The 21131-nt window shown below is 34.3% G+C and overlaps 1 protein-coding gene across 4 annotated transcripts in view; it reads right to left on the reverse strand.

Moving 5' to 3' along the window:
• Positions 1-21131, reverse strand: part of LOC117611244 (putative inorganic phosphate cotransporter) — a 136817-nt gene that overhangs the window by 69870 nt on the left and 45816 nt on the right. The window contains exons 1-2 of one of the 4 annotated variants that reach the window (XM_076692434.1): positions 10023-10892; positions 2366-2740 (exon numbers count right to left, since the gene is read on the reverse strand). The exons of 2 other annotated variants lie outside the window; for them this stretch is intronic. In XM_076692434.1, the coding sequence (XP_076548549.1) occupies positions 2366-2444 (79 nt within the window). In that variant the 5' untranslated portion in view covers positions 2445-2740; positions 10023-10892. Of the gene's footprint in view, positions 1-2365; positions 2741-10022; positions 10893-21131 lie in introns of those variants that run through there. One more of the 4 variants, XM_076692435.1, reaches the window with a different exon arrangement.

Below are 21131 nucleotides of genomic sequence, written 5' to 3' on the forward strand. Positions count from 1 at the left end.
TTTAAAAAATATATTGAAAAATAATCTATTTTTGTCATTTTTTTTTGTAAAATGTTGATCTATTTTCATAAAAATTTGTACAAGTAAACTATACATCTTGACAAAGAATGCGGATAAATTGGAATTTTTAAGTTCACCGTCATAATAGATATTATTACGTTGCAAATTGTACTCACATCTCGACTCTGCTGGCCCTCTATAGCGATGTCTACGTTTCCTTTCGATATAAATTTGTGTAATATTATTCAATTAATTTACACTATGCTTTGTTAATCGCTTTATGAGTAGTGGAAAACGGCATGGCAAATAAAAGTACCGGCATTCGTAAAAGAGGTAAACACAACAGACGTGAGGAATCTTGCTGTACGATTACTTTTGTTAGGTATATTCAAAATTTGTATTTGTCGCGCACTCTATCGAACATTCTAACGTCTGGGGTATAAAAATGTAAACACCAAGCATAGTTCAAGTTCAGTTGAAATCCAACTACCATGACGGGTAAACATCCATGAGAGTACCTTTTGTGTAATTTCTTTATATATTTATGTGTGTGTATTAGTAGAATAAACGTTTTCTTTCGTTCTTTTTTTTAACCTATTGTACATTTTGATCTGCGCAAACAACTTTTATACCCAGCTGTATATTTAATCCTATCCTCGAAAGTAATGAATGATGAGTGACAATATAAAAGCAGAGTCTTTACTTCAGAATATAAAACGCAAATGTAAATTAGCTAGCCAACAAAAGAAATATTAACTAGGAAATGTTTTAATGCTGCAGTCAAATGAATTAGTTTATGATGGGTACATCTGGAACTACAATTTGAAGAATCAACGCGGTGCGTTGTAATGTTTGTTGTGCTGAAATGTTCGTGGTGTCGACGGCATTTGTGTTTCATACATTTCTTTGAGAGTATTCATTATTCTGACCATTATATAAATTAGTATAGAATTGCATAGATGTATAAAAAATTTATTTTTATTTACTTTCACATTTCTTCTACTTCAAAAATATTTGGAATGCACTATTAGTATCAGCTTTCGCTTCCTTATAATTACAACTTTTCAAGGACTTTTTTCAGCACTTATTAAAATTAAAAAACCAGTCCTTCTTGAGGGTATCAAAATCAGCTCTTCTCAGGGCTACCATACTCTTCTAAACGTGGAGCAATTTTAAAGGAACAACCACTCCTACTTCAACAATCCACTGACATTCTCCGCGCGCCTGTCGTATTTACCTCTTTTATGATTGCCGGTACTTTTATTTGCCATGCCGTTTTCCACTACTCATGAAGCGATTAACAAAGCATAGTGTAAATTAATTGAATAATATTACACAAATTTATATCAAAATGAAACGTAGACATCGCTATAGAAGGCCAGCAGAGTCGAGATGCGAGTACAATTTGCAACGTAATAATATCTACTATGACGGTGAACTTAAAAATTCCATTTCATTCGCATTCTTTGTCAAGATGTATAGTTTACTTGTACAAATTTTTATGAAAATAGATCAACATTTTACCAAAAAAAATGACAAAAATAGATTATTTTTCAATATATTTTTTAAACAAATAAATTTATCAAAAAGATTACTACATAGAAAAATGTACTGTTCAAAAACACACAAATTCCATTTTGTATTTTTCGCCTACACCTAATAGTTCCTGAGATATTCAAGAAAATATGTTTTGCAACCCCAAATTTTGGGGCTATTTTCACCACTTCAGCATGGACGATGGCCGATCAAAAAAAATAAGAGTCAAATATTTTTTTGAGTTCTATATCATACTCAAAGGGCATCAAAATCGGCGTGTGTCGATTGGGTAACGTCCCTTGTAAGTCTAAATATGTTTCGAAATGCAGCCACATCTTCGTTTCGCAATTCTTTCACTGATTGATCAGAAGCTCCAAAATATCTGCGTCTATCGATCCAGTTTTTTATCCACACTCTTTTTTTTTCTTTTTTGTTTGTATTAACTTTTTAATTATATAATCACTCAACATGACGCTAACTATAGCAAGACCTTCATTCACAGAGTCCATTTTAAGTACTGAGCTCGAAACGCATTGAAACATCCGATTTATTTCTCGAACCGTGTCAACGCCTTCACGCATGCAAGTTTCGAGATGCGAGCCTCGAACGCTTTTCACGCACGAGATTTCTCGCACCGTGTACATCGGCCATTAGCCCTCCGGCGTGAATATGTGTTAGAGTTACACGCCGCAACAGATTCGATAAAACTTTTTGTACTAGGTTGCTACATATTAAATATATGAATGCTGAGAGGATTTGATGATATAAAAGTATCGTGAAATAACACTTCAGTTATATCAACTCGAAGGTTGAAAAAAGCAGACATTACCTTGTCCCCACTTTACCTCCCATCCCGTCAAACGAATAAGCAAACAGAAGAGTCGAACTATGACTACTCCAGGATGCATAGCACTCTCGAGATTCTGAATTGTGACCTAAGCAGACAAGATAGAATATTACTGTCTATCCCGAGAACAGGTGACAAAGTCACACATGAACATCTACTGAAGAAGGCGGAGGTGTACTATCGCTGCACTATCATAGCATCACTATCGCATTATCACACCATCTGCTGCAAACCAGTAACAATCCACCACCTAATAATACAGAAGTGACGGCCCAAGTTCGAATTGATTTTAGAGACTTCATGTGGGAAAACTAAAAAACTTCAGACTATCCTTGTATCCCCTGCATACTCTTGTTTCTGAAAGACAAGATAAGATAAGTTATTCTTATTAAGACAAAGATAGCTGGAGACTTATCGGTATTAGAGTACTAACTTATCAAGACAAAGATAGCTGGACAAGCAGGGTTCAAATTTTGTAACTCCTTTATTCCTTTAGGCGAAGAGGCAACACATTCTCATGATTCTGTTTTTTTTTAATATTTTTTATACAATTACCCAGAAGTGTATAAAGCCCGATTTTACAATTTGGTTTTTAAAATCTTATAAAGAACAGGTTTTTGTAAAAGAAATTTCGTTTACAATGTTTCACAATAAACGCTACATGCTGAGTTCAATATACTTTTCCTGAATATAAATATTATAATTATTACGCGTTTTTCTTAAAATTGGGTCCAAAGAACGGGAAATACTTTTTTGTGTCACTTCTAATCCGCTAGAAGTGTTATTGTTACCGTTGTTGTCCTTAAACGTTACAAACTATCTGTTTAACTGTGAAGATATTTTATTCAAAATACTATTTTAGAAATTTTGTTCAACAAATAAAATATTTTATTTTCACAGTTATACGTATGGTTTGAAATAAAATAAACTATGTACTATTTATTGTTTTAAATAATATTTTACCCGGATATGATTCTACTAATACATTTAAATGTTTTGCCACGAAAAGTAAGATATACCGTTTACATTAACAAAAGAAGCACATTTAAATGATTGGTTACAATAAAAAGTATATTTAACTTCATATCGTAGTAGCTGACACAACTTTCGTTTATTTAAGTCAAATATGATCGGTTTTAATTTAATGAGAAGTGTACTCTGTTGTAATCACAGCACAGTAATGCCTCTCACTTTGTCCGTAAGGTGGGAGGCGAAAATAGACAATACAGGTAGGACATTATACTCAATATTTTGCACTTAAGTAACGTAAGCTCTAATCTACATTGCTACTGTTATCGAGAAAGGTAAGTGTTTTGGAATTGCTAACTGTTATCTATCTTTGATTTAATCGCAACGATAGTGAAAAACATTGAATGGTAATGCAACAATGTAAATGATAATTGAAATATCAGACCGAGTTTACATTGAGCTAGTAGTAGTCAGGCCCAGTAGATCTTGCTAGTATACAATATTCAGGAGCGAGGAGGAGGGAAAGAAGGTCTATTAAGCTATCTGAGCCAAATCATCAGAATATAAAAAAATATATATGAAAATTTTTTGCTAATTATCTGCTATTTTTTGCCGTGAAAAGTAATTTTTTGCTCCAGCCATTAAAAAGTTACAATGGGCTAGATAGCTTAATATTAAGCCATCTAGCCATTGTAAAAAATAGCATATAGTAAAATAAAACAAAAAATCAATAACACATCAATTTTTTGTTATTTTTTTGCTATATTTTACAATGAAAAGTATTTCTTTTGCTCCAACTGTTACAAAGTTACAAAAGGTTAGATAATTTTTTGGATTATTTTTAATTTATTTCGCAAACAAAAAATTTAGAACTCGAATATTTTAATAGGAAATAATTCAGGGAACATTTTGACATAATGTACAAGTAAATAATTTTTTAAAGCACCTTACTCTTATAGTTTGGGTGGTGCTCTTATCCATTTTTAGTCCTTTCGTGACAGCAAAACGTCTCCTGAATTATTTGCCGTCCTAATATGTAAGCTCTTAAATTTTCTGCTCATAGAACAAGTTTAAAAGACTAAATATCGATCAACACCAGTTAAACTAAATGAGTAAAATGGTTTTAAAATAATTAATTGCGAGCATAGTTATGACATTAGAATGGTTCGCGAATTATTTGTTCTCAAAATATTTAGATTGCGATTTTATTTCTGACGAAATAGGTTTGAAAAAATTTATATTTATTTTTTAATTAATAAAAAAATAAACGATACAAAATCTATTTTATGCAAAAAGGATATATGTATATAAAACTATGCTCGCAATTAATTATTTTTAAAGCATTTAGTTTAAGTGGTGCTGATCGCTATTTAGTCTTTTAAACTTGTTTTATGAGCAGAAAATTCAAGAGCTTACATATTATGACAGCAAATAATTCAGCAGACGTTTTGATGTCACGCAAAGACTAAAAATGGATAAGAATACCACCCAAACTATAAGAGTGAGGTGCTTTAAATAATTATTTACTTGTACATTATTATGTCAAAATGTTCTCTGAATTATCTATATATTAAAAAAATTTATAAATTCTATTCCAAGTTCGTCCGGCGGTTCTATCCGCCCGATTTGCATTTTTTTTTTAAATGAAAGGTATTCTTGCATAGATAACGCAACAAGCATTGGAATACATCTACCTTTCGCCCCTCTTAAGTTATACTCAAACGTGATTTTTCTGGAATTTCTCTCCACTCAGAGCTTCTTATCTCCGGTTCTAATTGAGGTACGATGTTCGTTTTTGTCTAAGAACACTCAGTGAATTAAGCTCTTTCATTTGAGCTATTAACCAGGTACATTGGATGACTTGAAGCAGAGTTAGGCGCGCACAACAAAGTTGATTTTCAATTTTTCTAATAAAACTGAATTACCAATTTTGGTGGATTATAGTATTATGAAAAATCTTAAATAGATTATCGTGTAAAAGTTTATAAGGAGTCCTATAGATTTTATTATATTAAACGAGTAGTTCTTTGTTCATTTATTGAAAGTAATCAATTGTCACAATTGCATGAGTAATTTGTAAAAAATAAATTTTTCACACGTCACCCTGCTATTTAGGGTGAAAAATCATTTTACTGACATTGCTACATAACATTGATATAACATGTAGTAATAAATACGGTCTGGGTCACTTTAACCCATTAGACCCATAGCAATGTCATTATAATAATACACAAAATTGAACATATATTTAAGTATAATAAAGTATACAATATACAATGTACACAAAGGAATATGCAATTCATACTGGATCAAAATAATCCAACATTCATTGTGCGGAGGTTAAAATTAAAGTGTATAGCAGGATAAGATGGTCAAAAGTGCCCTTGAGCCGATTTTACTTCGCAATACAGCATTCGATAGCTTATCCCAAAAACCATAGTACACCAAGTTTCAACCTTGTACCTCAACCGGGAGGGTAGTTACAGGGTAAGAAAGAAAAAGTAGTTGTTGCCATATTTCTCCTATTTAACATTATGCAAAAAATCTGTAAAAATTCTAAAATATTCTAGACATGCTTTTTTATGTTTGTGATTTTTTTCAGATTTTTCGGTTGCAAATCCTAGGCGTGAAAAATCAACAACGCAAAAAAAAGTCGAAATATTGAGATTTCGGATAGAAGCTTTCGAGCGGCTACATTTTTACTTTCACAGTAGTTAGATATTAGCATGACTATTATCTCCAATTTTTTTCAGATTTTTAGGTGTGGTGCAGCGTACTTACAAAAATCAAAAACCGTCATTTTCGGCATATTTTGTGCGATAACTTGAGAAATACCTTCAATTTTTACATTCCCTTTATATAGTTAGTGGATTGTCTGATTTTTTATATTTTTGCGTAGGATGGAGAAAAATCTGAATGGAGAGAAAAAATATCGCACAATCGCACAAAATATGCCGAAAATGACGGTTTTTGATTTTTGTAAGTACGTTGCACCACACCTAAAAATCTGAAAAAAATTGGAGATAATAGCCATGCTAATATCTAACTACTGTGAAAGTAAAAATGTAGCCGCTCGAAAGCTTCTATCCGAAATTTCAATATTTCGACTGTTTTTTGCGTTGTTGATTTTTCACGCCTCGGATTTGCAACCGAAAAATCTGAAAAAAATCACAAACATAAAAAAGCATGTCTAGAATATTTTAGAATTTTTCCGATTTTGTGCATAATGTTAAATAAGAGAAATATGGCAAAAACTACTTTTTCTTTCTTACCCTGTAACTACCCTCCCGGTTGAGGTATAGGGTTGAAACTTGGTGTACCATGGTTTTTTGGGATATGCTATCGAATGGTGTATTGCGAAGCAAATTCGGCTCAAGGGCACTTTTGACCATCTTATCCTGCTATACCCTTTCAACTCTAAATCATGTATTAAAACAGTTAAGGTTAATTAACGCTGAAACTTTAAAACTTGAACCTTGAGATTTTGAAATGTTGAAACTTGGCAATTTCAGAAACTGACATTTGAATTTTGAAATTTTACAACTTCGCATTCTGAAATAATAAAATTAAAGTTTTGAAACCTGGAAACCGTGAATTTGAAAATTTTGAAACCTTGAAGTCTAAATTAAGAAAGCTTAAAATTTAAATTTTAGAAATTATGAAACTGAATTTTGCAATTAAAATTTCAAAACCCTAAAATCTAAATTTTGTATCTTTAAATTTGAATTTTGAAATTTTATGATTTCGAGATTTGAATTTTTTATTTTTAAAAAAATTAATTAATAATATCTTTTTTCCATTACTTGTAAGTTGGTTTCCTATGTATAATATACGTATTATGTATTATATAAACCTTCATAATGTATAAAATTTTAATTATAGTAAAAAATGTACATTCAAAGTTCTATTTAATTGCTTTCAAACTGTTGAAAGCGGTAACAGGTGTACTTCACATTCCATTAAAAATTTGCTTTATAAAATCCCACAAATATTAACTAGGAAATTCTCTGTCCGAACAACGCGGTTATTATTTTTACTATTCTTAAGTATTGAAAGATAATGCACCGCATATCTTTGTCTCCCTAGAAGCAAATTGTACATACATAAATCGTGTTCTCCTTATACTATCGCTTATCAGTTATTTTATAAAAAGAAATACGAAACTATTTATACATGCGTAGTATTGATGCTGATACTTGTAATTGCATAAGCATGTTTATTAATGTCCCGTTTTATGCATCGTGTATTCGCGTGAGAGAATACATTTCTTGTGTGTACTTATGTATGTACTGTGTGATATTGTGTTTCAATATTTATATAATGTTCAATCACTATCAAATTTTAATGTCAATTCATAGGTATCTTTTAATCATTTAGGTTAGGTTAGTATGGAAATATATCATATTTGAAATATGAAACGTGTTAAGACCATTATCTTAAAAATTCATAACTTCTATTTAGATTCAAGGATATATACAAATGTACATAAAAAACTTGTTACACTAACTTTAATTATAGTAATTCATTATTATATGATATTTCATGAATTTCAATTCATTTTTAATATTCCACTTCCACTGTAAATTAAATTATGTATTTGAAGTCTAGAAATCTAGAAAACAAAGAAATTTAATCAGGAAAATTCCGTAGCTTTAATATTACGTTAATCTTACTGATTAGAGTATTGCGACTATAGCAACTAACATTAGATTGCGCGAAACTTTAAGATAACAGTTAATTGAAGAAAAATTATCGAAAATTTAAACATCATTTTTGTCTATAGTTTATCGAAGTTAACATCAATATACATTTATACATTTAGATACATACTGTTCGGAGATCGCAAGTTGTCGAGCACCGACAAATTGAATGACAGAGGGGCAAGGGGACTGTGCCGTTGGCTTCACCTAATCCCCTCCAGAAACCCGCAACTTGAGAAGTCAGCGGTCATATTTCATAGGCGTATAATTTCCATATTCGCGGGGGATACATTTAACTATATAAATATGCGATTTTTTCTGGGCATTAATGGATTTTTTTATAATACTTGTTCTTGACAATAATTGTTATTATGCAAAATTTATGGAAATTACATTATGGAAAGTGTAAAGCTCACTTGTTTTCTTAATAATGTAAACCCTGAATCTACATCTACGTCAATGTGTCCGAATCGTCGCTCGCTATCGCTTCATCTCATTTTGTTTCAATATTTGACCTTAGCGACATTCGTTACGCGGTAGATTTGTGGATGTAAAGGCTTCGGCCAATAAACATAATATGTGTGACTGGACGCAGGTCAACGAATTTGATTGGACGGCAACTTACGATCTCCGAACAGTACATTATGTGTAATTATATCCATATGGTTATAAAAATAAATTCTTTTGCATATTTTAATTATAATTAAATATAAATTTATTGTATGTGAATGAGTGCTGAATTTTATTTATTGTAAAAAAATATTCAAAAGTGATTTCGATTTTTGATTTCGAATTTGCTGAACTAGTAACGAACCAGCCAATCCAGAAACTACGATTTTACCTCGTAAAATAAGATTAATGCTTGGAAAGTGGACCAGTAAAACAACGTTAATATAATTTCATTTATAATTAAATGTAGTATAAATTTAATTTTCTATTTGCTTCAAGAACATCATACAGAAAATTTTTATTATACGAATATTGAATTTGGCATTTTAAATCAAATAATAAATTTAAGGATTATTTGCTAATGTTACAAATTTTTAATTCAAAATCATAACATTTTTCAAAAAATATTTTGAATATCATCTCTTTAAAATAGTATGCAAATTTTTGTGTATTTTAATACACATATACCTCGCTATACGGCCGCTCTTTATACGGCATTTCGCTATAACAGCTTTTTTTAATTATGGTACTTTTTCGATTTACGGCCCACAATGTTTCGTTATACGGCCAAAAAAAATGCTGTACTTTTATTTTTATGTAAGCATTTTTATAAGAAATAAAAGGAATAAAATGCTTTATGAACTAAAAACTATATTGTTTCATAAAAAATTGGAACAGATCCGATTGAATTTGTATGGGTTTGTATCAAAATAATTGATTCGTTATACGGCTTTTTGCTTTACGACCAACTGTTCCATAACGTATCTAACAATAAGCCGTAAAGCGAGGTATGGGTGTACTTAAAGTTGATTATGAAACACGTTTAAATGACTTTAAAGATCTCTCGTATCTCTCGTAAGATTTGTTTGATAAAACAAATTCCCATTAAGTGTAAAAAGTATTTATTTACATGTAAATAATATTAAATAAACTTTGTTAGAAATTGAAAAAATAAATAAATAAATAATGTGCTTTACTATAACACCATATTTAGAAAAAAGAAATTTAAATTAATTTAAGAAATCTATTATCTATTGATTTCTTATTAAGAAATAAATAAATAAATATGAAGAGTTTTGTATGTCTCGTATGCACACAGAAAAATCTGAATTCAATATTAGATGATCACAATTATGTAACACATTACTCTGGTAATTTCCTTGTAATCCCTAGATAAATAATTATGCAAAAAAGAATATGAACAGACGGGGATAAAACATATTGTTTTATTCAGTGTAACCAGACCGGAAGGTTACAATGGTATTTACAAAAAACATATGGCTACAAGGTTATGAATATACCTGGCATTTTAATTGCTTCTTTTTCTACATTGTCAGCAACCTCCTTGCTCTCCATGACTGTAATTTCTGATACTGTCAATTGTAAACTGCTCAAATTCTAATCAGTTACTCGATAATACTTATATCGCACATGTTGCGCCCCACCGATCTACGAATACCACCTCTCCTAGGTCTCCTCTTTCCTTTATAACAAATGTAATGTAATTTGTTCACATTTATTTGTAACGTCGCACTATAATCAATTTTATTGTTTATCGCCATCAGCTCTCATTTTTTAGAGATTTAATAAATTTAAGTAAAAAACATCCAATTTTCGTTTGGAGAAAGAAACTTTATACACCTTCCATCTAACGTATGATGAATATTTAAATAATAATTACAGGTGAAATGATAGTATTTTTTATACACTTTTTAATTAATATTAAAAAGTAAGTTTCTAGTTGTGGAGTACTTCTTTTTCTTGAAGAGCAGCTTACGAAATGTTGCAACGCAGAACTTTTTCAAACCAGAAAACAAAATAAGATTACGAATGGTGAGGCGGTGACAGTGGTGCTCAACACCAGTGCAGATACTACACGTTCTGTTTAACACAGTACAATCACTTGATGGCATTGACCATTGGTGGTGACTCATCGTACGTGGAAGTGTTTTAACTTTTTATAAGCTTTTCCTTATATTAAGGAAAACGATCTACTCTTCCCGTGGATATTTAAGAACAGAGTATGTGAACCACATTCCAGCATGTAAGCGAACCCGATAAAAGAATAGAAAAAGAACGCTGTATAAGGTGCCGTGTGTCCTTGTCTAATTGCGCACGCGCCTTCCCTCATTGGCTGGCGTTACGCGCGATGTTTTGAAAACATCTATAAAGGGAAATATAAGAGCATTCAAATTCCTGATAAATGCGTTTTCTTAATAAAATATCAATTATGTAATTAAAGAATTGAATATTGAATTGCACATAAATATAATACGTAGTGAATATAATATTACATTAGTGTGACGAATGCAGTGCATATCATGCCGCACACTACATTTATTCGGTTCATACGTATGTGTAGTTAAAAAGATCAGCGTAAAGATAACCCTGGTACTCTGATCATTATATAATTCTAAGATAGTGATTTTTAAATCCAGTATTCCAGAACTTCGATATTCCAAAATTTCAAACCCTAGAATTTCAGAATTGAAATATCCTAAAATTTGAGAAATATTCCGAAGCTCCGAAATTCCAGAATTCCAAAATTAGTAGATTCTGAATTCCAGAGTTCTAAAATTTAAAAATTCCAGATTTTCTAAATTTCAGGATTCCAATATTACAAAATTTCAGAGTATTAAAATGCAGAATTCCAAAATTTCGGACCTCCAATATCCCACAACTCTAAAATTCCCGGATTTTAATATTTAACTGTAATGCAGCTAAAAACAAAACACGCGATAATGTTATAATTAATACTGAAACTAAATTAGAATTAAACAATATTAAAAACTCGGCACATCGGTCTAATCCTAAAGTCGACGACTAACATATGATTTTAAAGGACCAGAAATGTGTACAATGAGTTGCATCGAACTTGTCGCAGTGAAGTTGGCTACAAATTCACTGCGGCAGAACTTTTCCGTGCAGAAACAGAAAATCCTCGACAAACACCAAAACTACAAACATATCTACACAGATGGATCAAAAATAACCATAGGCACAGGGTATGTAATCCATTCCTCAGAATTCCACGTTAAAGCCAAACTACCAGACAATTCATCGGTCTACATTGTGGGCGATCTCTTGGAGGGGAACACAAGTAAATGCGTGTATTCACTCTTTGAATTAACTTTATTCTTAACTCGCTGATTCGCGCGTGCTTGTTCTTCCTAACGACTCTTACAGAAGACTAACTATTAAATATATTTGCCACAGCCGACTCTAGTACTAGCCATGCTGAACAACGTGGCAACACCGCTCACGTGACAATCGGGAGTCCTATTTTCAAAAACAGAGTCCTGTGCTCGGAATTGTAATTAACGTCTTTTTTAATTAAAAGCTGTAGTAATATACACTATTTTGTGTTAATTATGTATAAACAATATATAAACGTTGCAACTATGGCAAATAGAAGTGATGTGGTAGTATAAAATTGTTATAAATGTGATATATATTTTGTATACTCTCACAGTAGTTTGGTGTTGTGAAGCATGATATTTGAAATATTTACAGTGGTTTCAAGAAAATTTAGGTATGAAGCAAAATGAAACCATCTTTGGATCAAATTGAAACATTTAAGAATTGATAAACGTGTATATAAGTTAATAAAAACCTTGAAACAAGCGAAATTATTGGAACGAAACCAAAGAGGTTATGTGAAGTCCAGAGAGTAGTCGGGAGTCTGACGACGTTGATTGGCTGAGAGTCTGGGAGTCCGGGAGGCAGATAGAGTAGGGTAGGTGTTGATATATTCAGACCGGACTCCCGCGGTGTTGCCATTTTTACTTCAGCACGGCTAGTACTAGAGTCGGCTGTGTATTTGCACGTGTCTACGAACTTTTCTTTTTCAGATGGCGCTTCGTATGGTCGCGTCGCCACAACATGGCTGAACTAACCGCCATCTATCAGGCTCTCAAGATCGCCATCGACAAAGCTTACCAAAACACCTTAAGGGGGTAGACACGGCACGTGACCTCTCCGATTTTGGACGTCGGTATTACAGCTGTTTTTTCGTTGGGCCTGGTGGAGCCACTTGCGTGTTTTGTTACGAACTTGAAAGGTTTAATTCTCAGCTAGCGTGCGCGCAACACGATCTAGGAAGGCAACAGCGCTTGAAGTATTTTTACAAACACATTCAAACGCTCATCTCGCCAGAGGCATCGCGACAATACGGCTGAAGAACAAAATCGAAACATTGACGCGTGTTTAGAGTGAGAATTACGGTGATCATGCTATCCTTCTTTGAACCTAAATGATAGAATCGTCCCGCTCCGGTAAATTCTGACTGACTGAACGCGTGGATTTTATATAGCGCACCGTAGCACGCCTTGCTGCTGAAAAATATATGCCTACTCTGAAGAACCGAAGGAACGTGCAATCTGAGAATTTTTTAGAAAAAAATGTTTTTTAATTCATAAAAGCATACAGCGTGCGTCACGCAATTGGGACGGGTTATATCTTGAATTTGGTAAGAGATAGGAAAAAGCTGTTCATGTAAAAGTTCAATGGTATGATAATGTTTATTTTTCTGACTTCATTTTCTTCGTGAATGCAACGATGCACTAAAAAAATGCAGATGCACTTTTTATTTAAATAGAATTGCATTTTTTTCTTTACTCGTATCAATTCCTTGAAACATTCTGCATTAAAAAATACTGTTAGAACTAATAAATGAAGAGGCCTCAGCTCTTTCTTTCCTCTCCCCTCGCTACTATTCCCTCTCACTATTATAACTCGTCCCAATTGCCTGACGCTTGTATTTTGAGAAACCTATAGTAACTTTGTTTTTACGAAACTAATAAAAAATACAAAGGAGTCAATATTCTGAGTGAATGCAAATAATTTAAATAAATAAATTTCTCGTATACAACTTATATAAACGTTTGCAGAATTATTGCAAAGAGGAGGTATATTCTTCTCTTGTTATACCTCCTCTTTGAGCGAGGTTTGTTATGGGGTGCTGTGAAAAATCCAGGCGGGCGTCAGTCAAAATCTAGTGAAAAGGGAATCTCAACATTCAGAATGAGAGAAGGACAAAATGACTGTAGTGCGTCTCACTCGGCGTTGTTGCCTTTTTTGCTTGCTTTCGCTTGCCTTCAGTCGAGTAACGTAACCAAGCTAACGCCTGATTTTGGCTACGATTCCAAATCGGCAGCCTTCTTAGTTAGACGCCACCTTATAACTACTAGCTGAACTGAATTTGTCACATGAATTGCTCTGTATTATCCACAAAATGGCGGAACTGGTCTGTGAGAATGCTTTTACGGGCATCCGTTATTGGTCCTTATTTCGCAACAAAGGAAGACAAAATAGATCTTAATTTACAGGTAAGGGTTGTGGCTAGACCGCTCAACTCATGATTTCAATCACAGCTCTCTTTTAGTGGCCTAAAAATGCTTCGATTCCGCGAATGCATTTTGTCGATTTTTTACCTCTACTTTGGACGCTTATATTACTAAACATCAACATAATCCCACTGAAACATGAGTTAAGCGGTGTGCATTGGACCTTCCTCTTTCGAATAAGCCCTCACCCAGCCCTAAATGTTCTCATACAAGGACGAATAACGGAAGCGCGTAAACCCATCTTTATGCCCATTTTTGCCGGTAATGTCAACGCGCTACTATTAGTCGTGTCTACCCTCTTAATACCCACAGACTTCAAAAGTGTAACAACAGCTATCAAAAATCTAGAATCAAATAATGAAACTATATTACAAATCTTCGAAACCCACCAAAAAATTCTTGAGGAAGGTAATAAAATTGAACGATCAAACGAACTTACCTGTAAGTGAAGTTCGATCGCAATTATATGAAGAGCCTCGTTCTCAAGATTACTAGTGTAGCTCCTTCCTTGTCCGTTAGAGGTCACAACGTTCAGAGTAAAAAATGTTTTGGTAGAGTTGCCGTCTCTCTATGCCGATCTCTACCGATCCCCTATGCCGATCTTCATATCTTTAGAGCGTTTAAAATTGTGTAGAACAACACGGGGATTAGGGATAACTATACATATGTATATATAATATATGTACATATATCTATTACTATAAATTTTTTTTTTTTTTTTTTGGTCGAGGGAAAGTAATCTCTTCGAACGAGGCTCTTCATATAATTGCGATCGAACTTCACTTACAGGTAAGTTCGTTTGATCGTTCAATTATATTTTATTCGCCTCGTTCTCAAGATTACTAGTGTAGTTGTTTAGAGAAAGACATCACAATTTTAAACATGGTATAAAACATATATATTAAAGGTTTAGTCTTTGAATTATAAATAAACTTTGGAGTACTTTGGTATACATTATCCTTAACTTTAACTTGTTTTAACCTACTTAACATAAACTTATTCAACTTTAAATGCGCGTCTAATTATCCTTTTATTATTCTAGCCGCAAAACTGTATTCATCTTCTAGTATCGGTCTATTATAAAATCTCGCAAACGTCTGCGAGCCTTCTGACCACCCTGCTGTACGTCTGATTGTACTCAAGTCTACACCCCGTACTAAAGCAGCTGACAATGCTGCATGCCTTGTGGAATGCGCCGAAAACTTTGAAATATCTAACCCACTGCTTGCTAACGTCATTCTAATCCATCTACTAATTGTCTGAGCCCCAACCGCTTTGTGCGGTTTTTTGAAAGCTATAAATAAATTATCTATATCGTTCCTCAAGGAACCTGTAATCTCTATATATCTGAGTACTGTTGAGGCGACACACAAACTAGGCTCATCCGTAAATTTTGGTAATCTTAAAACTGGTTGGAAGCAACCCGGTCCCGATGTTTTAATTAAATCTGGAATCTTTATTTCCAAACCTCTTGCTGTAGAATGAATATCTCTGATTTTTATGCTAGCTAACGTCTGAGATCTGTGGGCTGTACTTAACGCTAATAGTGTCGCAGTTTTATGTGATATTTCCGCTAATGATAAGCTCTCTAAGGGGTGTAGCCTCCTTAGGTGATTTAAAACTATTGACGTATCCCATGTTTGTGAGTATTTTGGCGCTGTTGGTCTTAGCTTGTAGACACCCTTTAAAAACCTCGTTATTATTGGGTCTTCACCCATTTTGTTGGGTGATATTAGAAAGACCGCTGATCTAAAGGAATTCAAGGTTCTGTAAGAAGCACCTGCTTTAAAACATTCCGCAAGGAACTTTAATAAGTTATTTCTATTTGGTGAATAGAAATCAATTTGATATGTCGAACAAAACTGCGCCCATCTTCTTAGTGCCGTTCCGTATTGCTTCACTGTTGCTGGGGCCAGTGAGGCAACCAAAATATCCACTGCCTCTTGTGGGACTTCTTTCCTTAGAAACGCTTCCCTGATATTAAGCCGGCCATCAAGTACAAGTGATCCGCTTGAGGGTGTATCTTTGTCCTACAGGGTGACATCAATAAATTATTGTCTGGTCCGAAGATTAGAGGTTCTTTTACAAGTAACTCTCTAAATAGAGGGTACCAAGGTTGTCCTGGCCATCTTGGGACTACCATGATTCCCATTGCTCTATCCCGCTTAACCTTAACTAAGGCTTTTAAGATTAAACTAAACGGTGGAAAGGCATAGAATTTTAACTTCGACCAGCTAACTGTAAAAGCATCAATCTGAATGGCCTCTGGATCCGGTCTCCAAGATACGAATTTTCCACACTTCCTGTTTTCCCTACTAGCAAACAAATCAACCTCAGGAGAGCCCAGCTGTTCTTTAATAATACCAAAAATTTCGGGGTTAAGTTCCCATTCTATATCATCGTTTAATCTTGATAGTTTGTCTGCCTGAGTGTTCTCAATTGAGGGAATATAAGATGCAAAGAGGAAAATTCTTCTTTTTTCCGCCCATTGCCATATTTCTCTCGCCAATTTGTTATACAGAGGGGATCGTACACCCCCCATTCTATTAATATACGCAATCGCAGTAGTATTGTCCACCCTAAGTAGTATTTGACAATTATATAAACTACTCGCCAATGTCTCTAATGCTAATTTTACCGCTAGCAGCTCTCTATAATTAATATGAAAATCTTTCTGTGAACCATTCCAGTGACCGTGCGCTTCTACTGAACCGTCCGTGGCTCCCCAACCTGTCCCCGAAGCGTCGGAGTATATTACTGCTGTATACTCCGCTGATTTGAAACTATTTCTTGCATCTGGTAAACTGTTTACCCACCATTTTAAATCACGTCCAGCAGAAACAGATAAGCTCATACTTTTACTATAATCTCCACTATGTTTCGCTAATGCCATAATCTTTTCTCTTTCAATTCGTTTCGTATATAGAAAACCATATTCAACCGCTGGATAAAATCGTGATAGCACTAATTGTTGCTGCAGAAGAAGAGATGATAGCAGCGGCAGAGGAAGAAAAACGCTTGGCCATTGAAAGAGGCGATATTGTTCCTGGATTTGGAATCCCTCACATCCCCGTTATGGCCGATGGAAGCTGGATGAAACGATCATACCGAACTGGAACCTACGAATCCGCGTCTGGAGTCGGCGTTATAAATGGATACCATACGAAGAAAGTTTTATTTATCGGCGTGAGAAACAAGGTGTGCAGGATTTGTCGATGTGCTGCGAAAAAGAAAGAAGAGCCACGAAAACACACCTGTTTCAAAAATTGAAGCGCAAGCCAAGCATCAACGGCTATGGAAAGTGACGCTATAGTCGAAGGCTTCAAGACCAGCGTAGAAAAACGTGGGCTGATTTATTCAACACTGATTGCTGATGGGGACAGCAGCGTTTATAAAAAAATTATAGATGCGGATCCATGTAGAACGCAGATTCGTGTAAAAAAAATTGAATACACGAATCATTTGTTGCGAAACTTTTGCAGAAAAATGAAAGAAGTTGTAAAGATGAGAACACCTGGTCCATTGAGAAGAATCGTTGAAAGCAGCATTCGGCGAATGCGTGCGGACATAGTAAAAGCCGCAGAGTTCACATACAATCAGCAAGTAACAACCGCTGAGAAAAATAAGAATTTGTATGCCGACATACACAATGTTCCTAGCCACGTTTTTGGTGAACACGCAGATTGTTCAAAACTACAATACTTCTGTGATGGAACGAGTAAAAAAGATGAAAAGAACATTGTTCCCGAATTAATGAAGATGGGAGTGAACGAACACATCAAAGAAATACTTCGACCTCTGTTGGCGCATGCTGAGAGTTTGCTGTATAACAGCAACAATAATGCCGTCGAAAGTTTCAACGGAATCATCGCAAAATATACAGCAGGAAAAAGATTGGATTTCGGCGAGAAGGGATCTTACACGGGAAGATGTGCTGCTGCTGTCCTACAGTATAACACAAAACAAGTGTTGTCGCGTCTGAATACGGTGATGAACAAGAAACCGCCCGTTATTTTACGCAAAATAGAAAATAGAAGAAAGAAAGAAAATGACAAATACACTGAAAAGAGAAAGGAAAAAAAATTACGAAGCACGTGCGGAAACAATTCCATTCTGAAAAGGATTCAAATTACGGACCAAACGCTGAAAAACTGGATATGGCTAACAATATTTATGAATTAGAGCAAAAAAAACATATGGAAATGTTACAGAATTGGCAAAATAGAAGAGATTCCATTGAAGAAGAAACCATCGGTCAAGCGAAAAATCCGAGATGGTTGAATTATAAATCTAAATTATTGACGGCCTCTAATTTTGGACGAATATGCCGTCGTCGAATTGGCACGCTCTGTGGAAATTCAGTGAAATCGTTAGTGTATCCATGACTGATTAGTGCACCTGCAGTACAATATGGACAGGAATGCGAAAAATTCGCACGTGAACAACTAAGTGTGTGCATTGGTGTTGAAATTAAAGAATGTGGATTATTTATTGATAGTGCCATCCCGTTCTTAGGAGCTTCGCTAGATGGACTTATAGACGAAGAGGGCATTGTGGAAATTAAATGTCCGAAAACGGCAGAGAATTTATTGCCGGAGGAGGCAATCAAAAGTGTTGCAGTTATTCGGCGTATATTTGCAGATGGAAATGCATTGATCAGGAACCACTATTATTACTACCAAGTATAAGGACAAATACATGTCACAGGTAGAAAATATTGCTTATTTTGTATTTGGACCCGAAAAGGGTTAAAGTACATTAGAGTTGATAGAGATAATAACTTTTGGCAAAACAATATGGAGCCAAAGTTAATTCAATTTTATTTATTTTGCATGTTACCGGAATTAATAGATAGCCGGAACAATAGGGGAATGCCCATTCGAGAGCCTCAATTTATAACAGAGGAGAGAGCAGGCTTAAAAAAGCGCAAAAGGTCTCTCTCAGAAAGTAGCACGAATACTGCTACTGTCCGGCGTCGCAGTGCACTATAAGTGCAGCACCGCTAACTCTGTTGGTGGTTCACAATTGCATGAAATAGCAATTGTACTCGCGGATCATACGACCTCGCGTTTTGCTCGACGCTGATATACACATTTCAAAATAGTGACCTTTGTAAAGTCAAAAAAGGTCTTATGCGGACGGTAATAAAAAATACTGCTACTGTCCGGCGTCGCACTGCACTGTAAAGTGCAACACCACTAACTCTGTTGGTGGCTCACAATTGCATGAATTAGTAATTGTACTCGCGGATCATACGATCTCGCGTTTTGCTCGACGCTGATATACACATTTCAAAATAGTGACCTTTGTAAAGTCAAAAAAGGTCTTATGCGTGACAGTAATAAAAAATACTGCTACTGTCCGGCGTCGCACTGCACTGTAAAGTGTAGCACCACTGACTCTGTTAGTGGTTCACAATTGCATGAAATAGCAATTGTACTCGCGGATCATACGATCTTGTGAGTTACGCGACGCCATACTATATTTCTTTGTTTTGTTTAAAAAATTTGTTACAGATTTTCGAAGAAAGGATTCCCGAGAAGAGGTTTTTGGAGCGAAGCAAGCGTAGAACTCAAAATTTATTTTTTCAACTGAAATAATTTGTTTCTTATTCCCTTCTGGAAATTATTAATGTCCTGCAGTTTTCATTCCTATAATTATAAAAAATATTTCAAAATACCTTCGACTTCTTCGAGATACGTTTATATATCACTACAAACTACATCATATCTAAATTTGAGTAAAATACGACAAAAAACTTTAAAAGGAATTTATTTAATCATCTATTTCCATTAACTTTTTCTTTTTTCAATATTTATCTTCATTCATCTTCGTTCATCTTTGCATGTTGTTGAGAAATTAAAAACAGCATTTTCCTCTTCTCGAAAAAAATTGAAAAATTATATATAGGTATATTCAAGAAAGCGTTACCAGGACAAATGGACTGCAAATATGCTGTCTAATCACGTATAATCGACAAGTATAATCTTACATAATTAATATTACGTTATCTATACATAAATTACTTTCTTCACAGATAGACAAGGAAGAAGAAGAAGAAAAGAAAGAGGAAATGAAAAAGAAAGAGAATAGAAGAAACAGGAGAAAGAGGTCTAAGGAACGAAGTCGGATAAAAGAGAAGAGAAAAGATAATCCGAGGCCGTCGACGTCGCACGTAAGTAAAAGCGTTGATTCTTCTATGTAATAAATGTGGCAGAATTAGATTTTTCGTGAAATGGAAATTATGTCTACAAAAGTAGCCACTGAATTTCAATGATTCCTTTTTCTTCTTATAAAACATTCATTATTATATTTCAGATAAAAAAAAATTCAATACCACATGACTGGGATGGCTGTCATGGTAACCGACGATGTAGACGTCGCGGAGAAAGAAGAGGCATTGTTGATATTTATTCATTATATTTCAATCAATAAATATTGTATATTATAATTCAAGTTACATGTCTTTATTTTTCATTCCTTTCCTAAAATTATTAATGCCATGTAGTTTTTATTCCTATAAGTTTTATAGTCGTGTACGTTATATGTATGTATTACAGAGTCTCATCGAATCTGTTGTAGCGTCTGACTATATTTCCGCCGATCGGCCCTACGTTGTTTCATTCATGATACTCCTCTTTCTATCGCGCTCTTCTTTTCTATGTCCGCCAGGAATCAAAATCTCGCTCGGCTAGATAGTCACAGATGCGGCAACACCGCGATAGAACTCTCAAATAATGTGATTTGGCAACTATGCCACCTTACTTTCGTTTCTTATTCTGCATAATGACGTTAGATGTTACACCGTCAAATGTCGAATTTCTCAATTATGTATTTTCACGATTGCCCGATTCTTTCTAATGGCGCTTACATCGATTCGGAGGAGGCCTCGAAGGAGTCTGTGCCCTTAATATGGTTAGGAGCCTTTTGTTTCCATTCGTCTTCCCACTGGGAGTTCAGTTTATTTTTTATTTCCCTTGTCAGATCTTCTAAGTGTAATTTGCCTTCATTAATTATCCTTTGAGAGTTTGCTGCTTTTTTGGCAAGTTGATCGGCTTTTTCATT

This window comes from Osmia lignaria, chromosome 15, assembly GCF_051020975.1.
Source record: "Osmia lignaria lignaria isolate PbOS001 chromosome 15, iyOsmLign1, whole genome shotgun sequence".
NCBI lineage: Eukaryota > Metazoa > Arthropoda > Insecta > Hymenoptera > Megachilidae > Osmia > Osmia lignaria.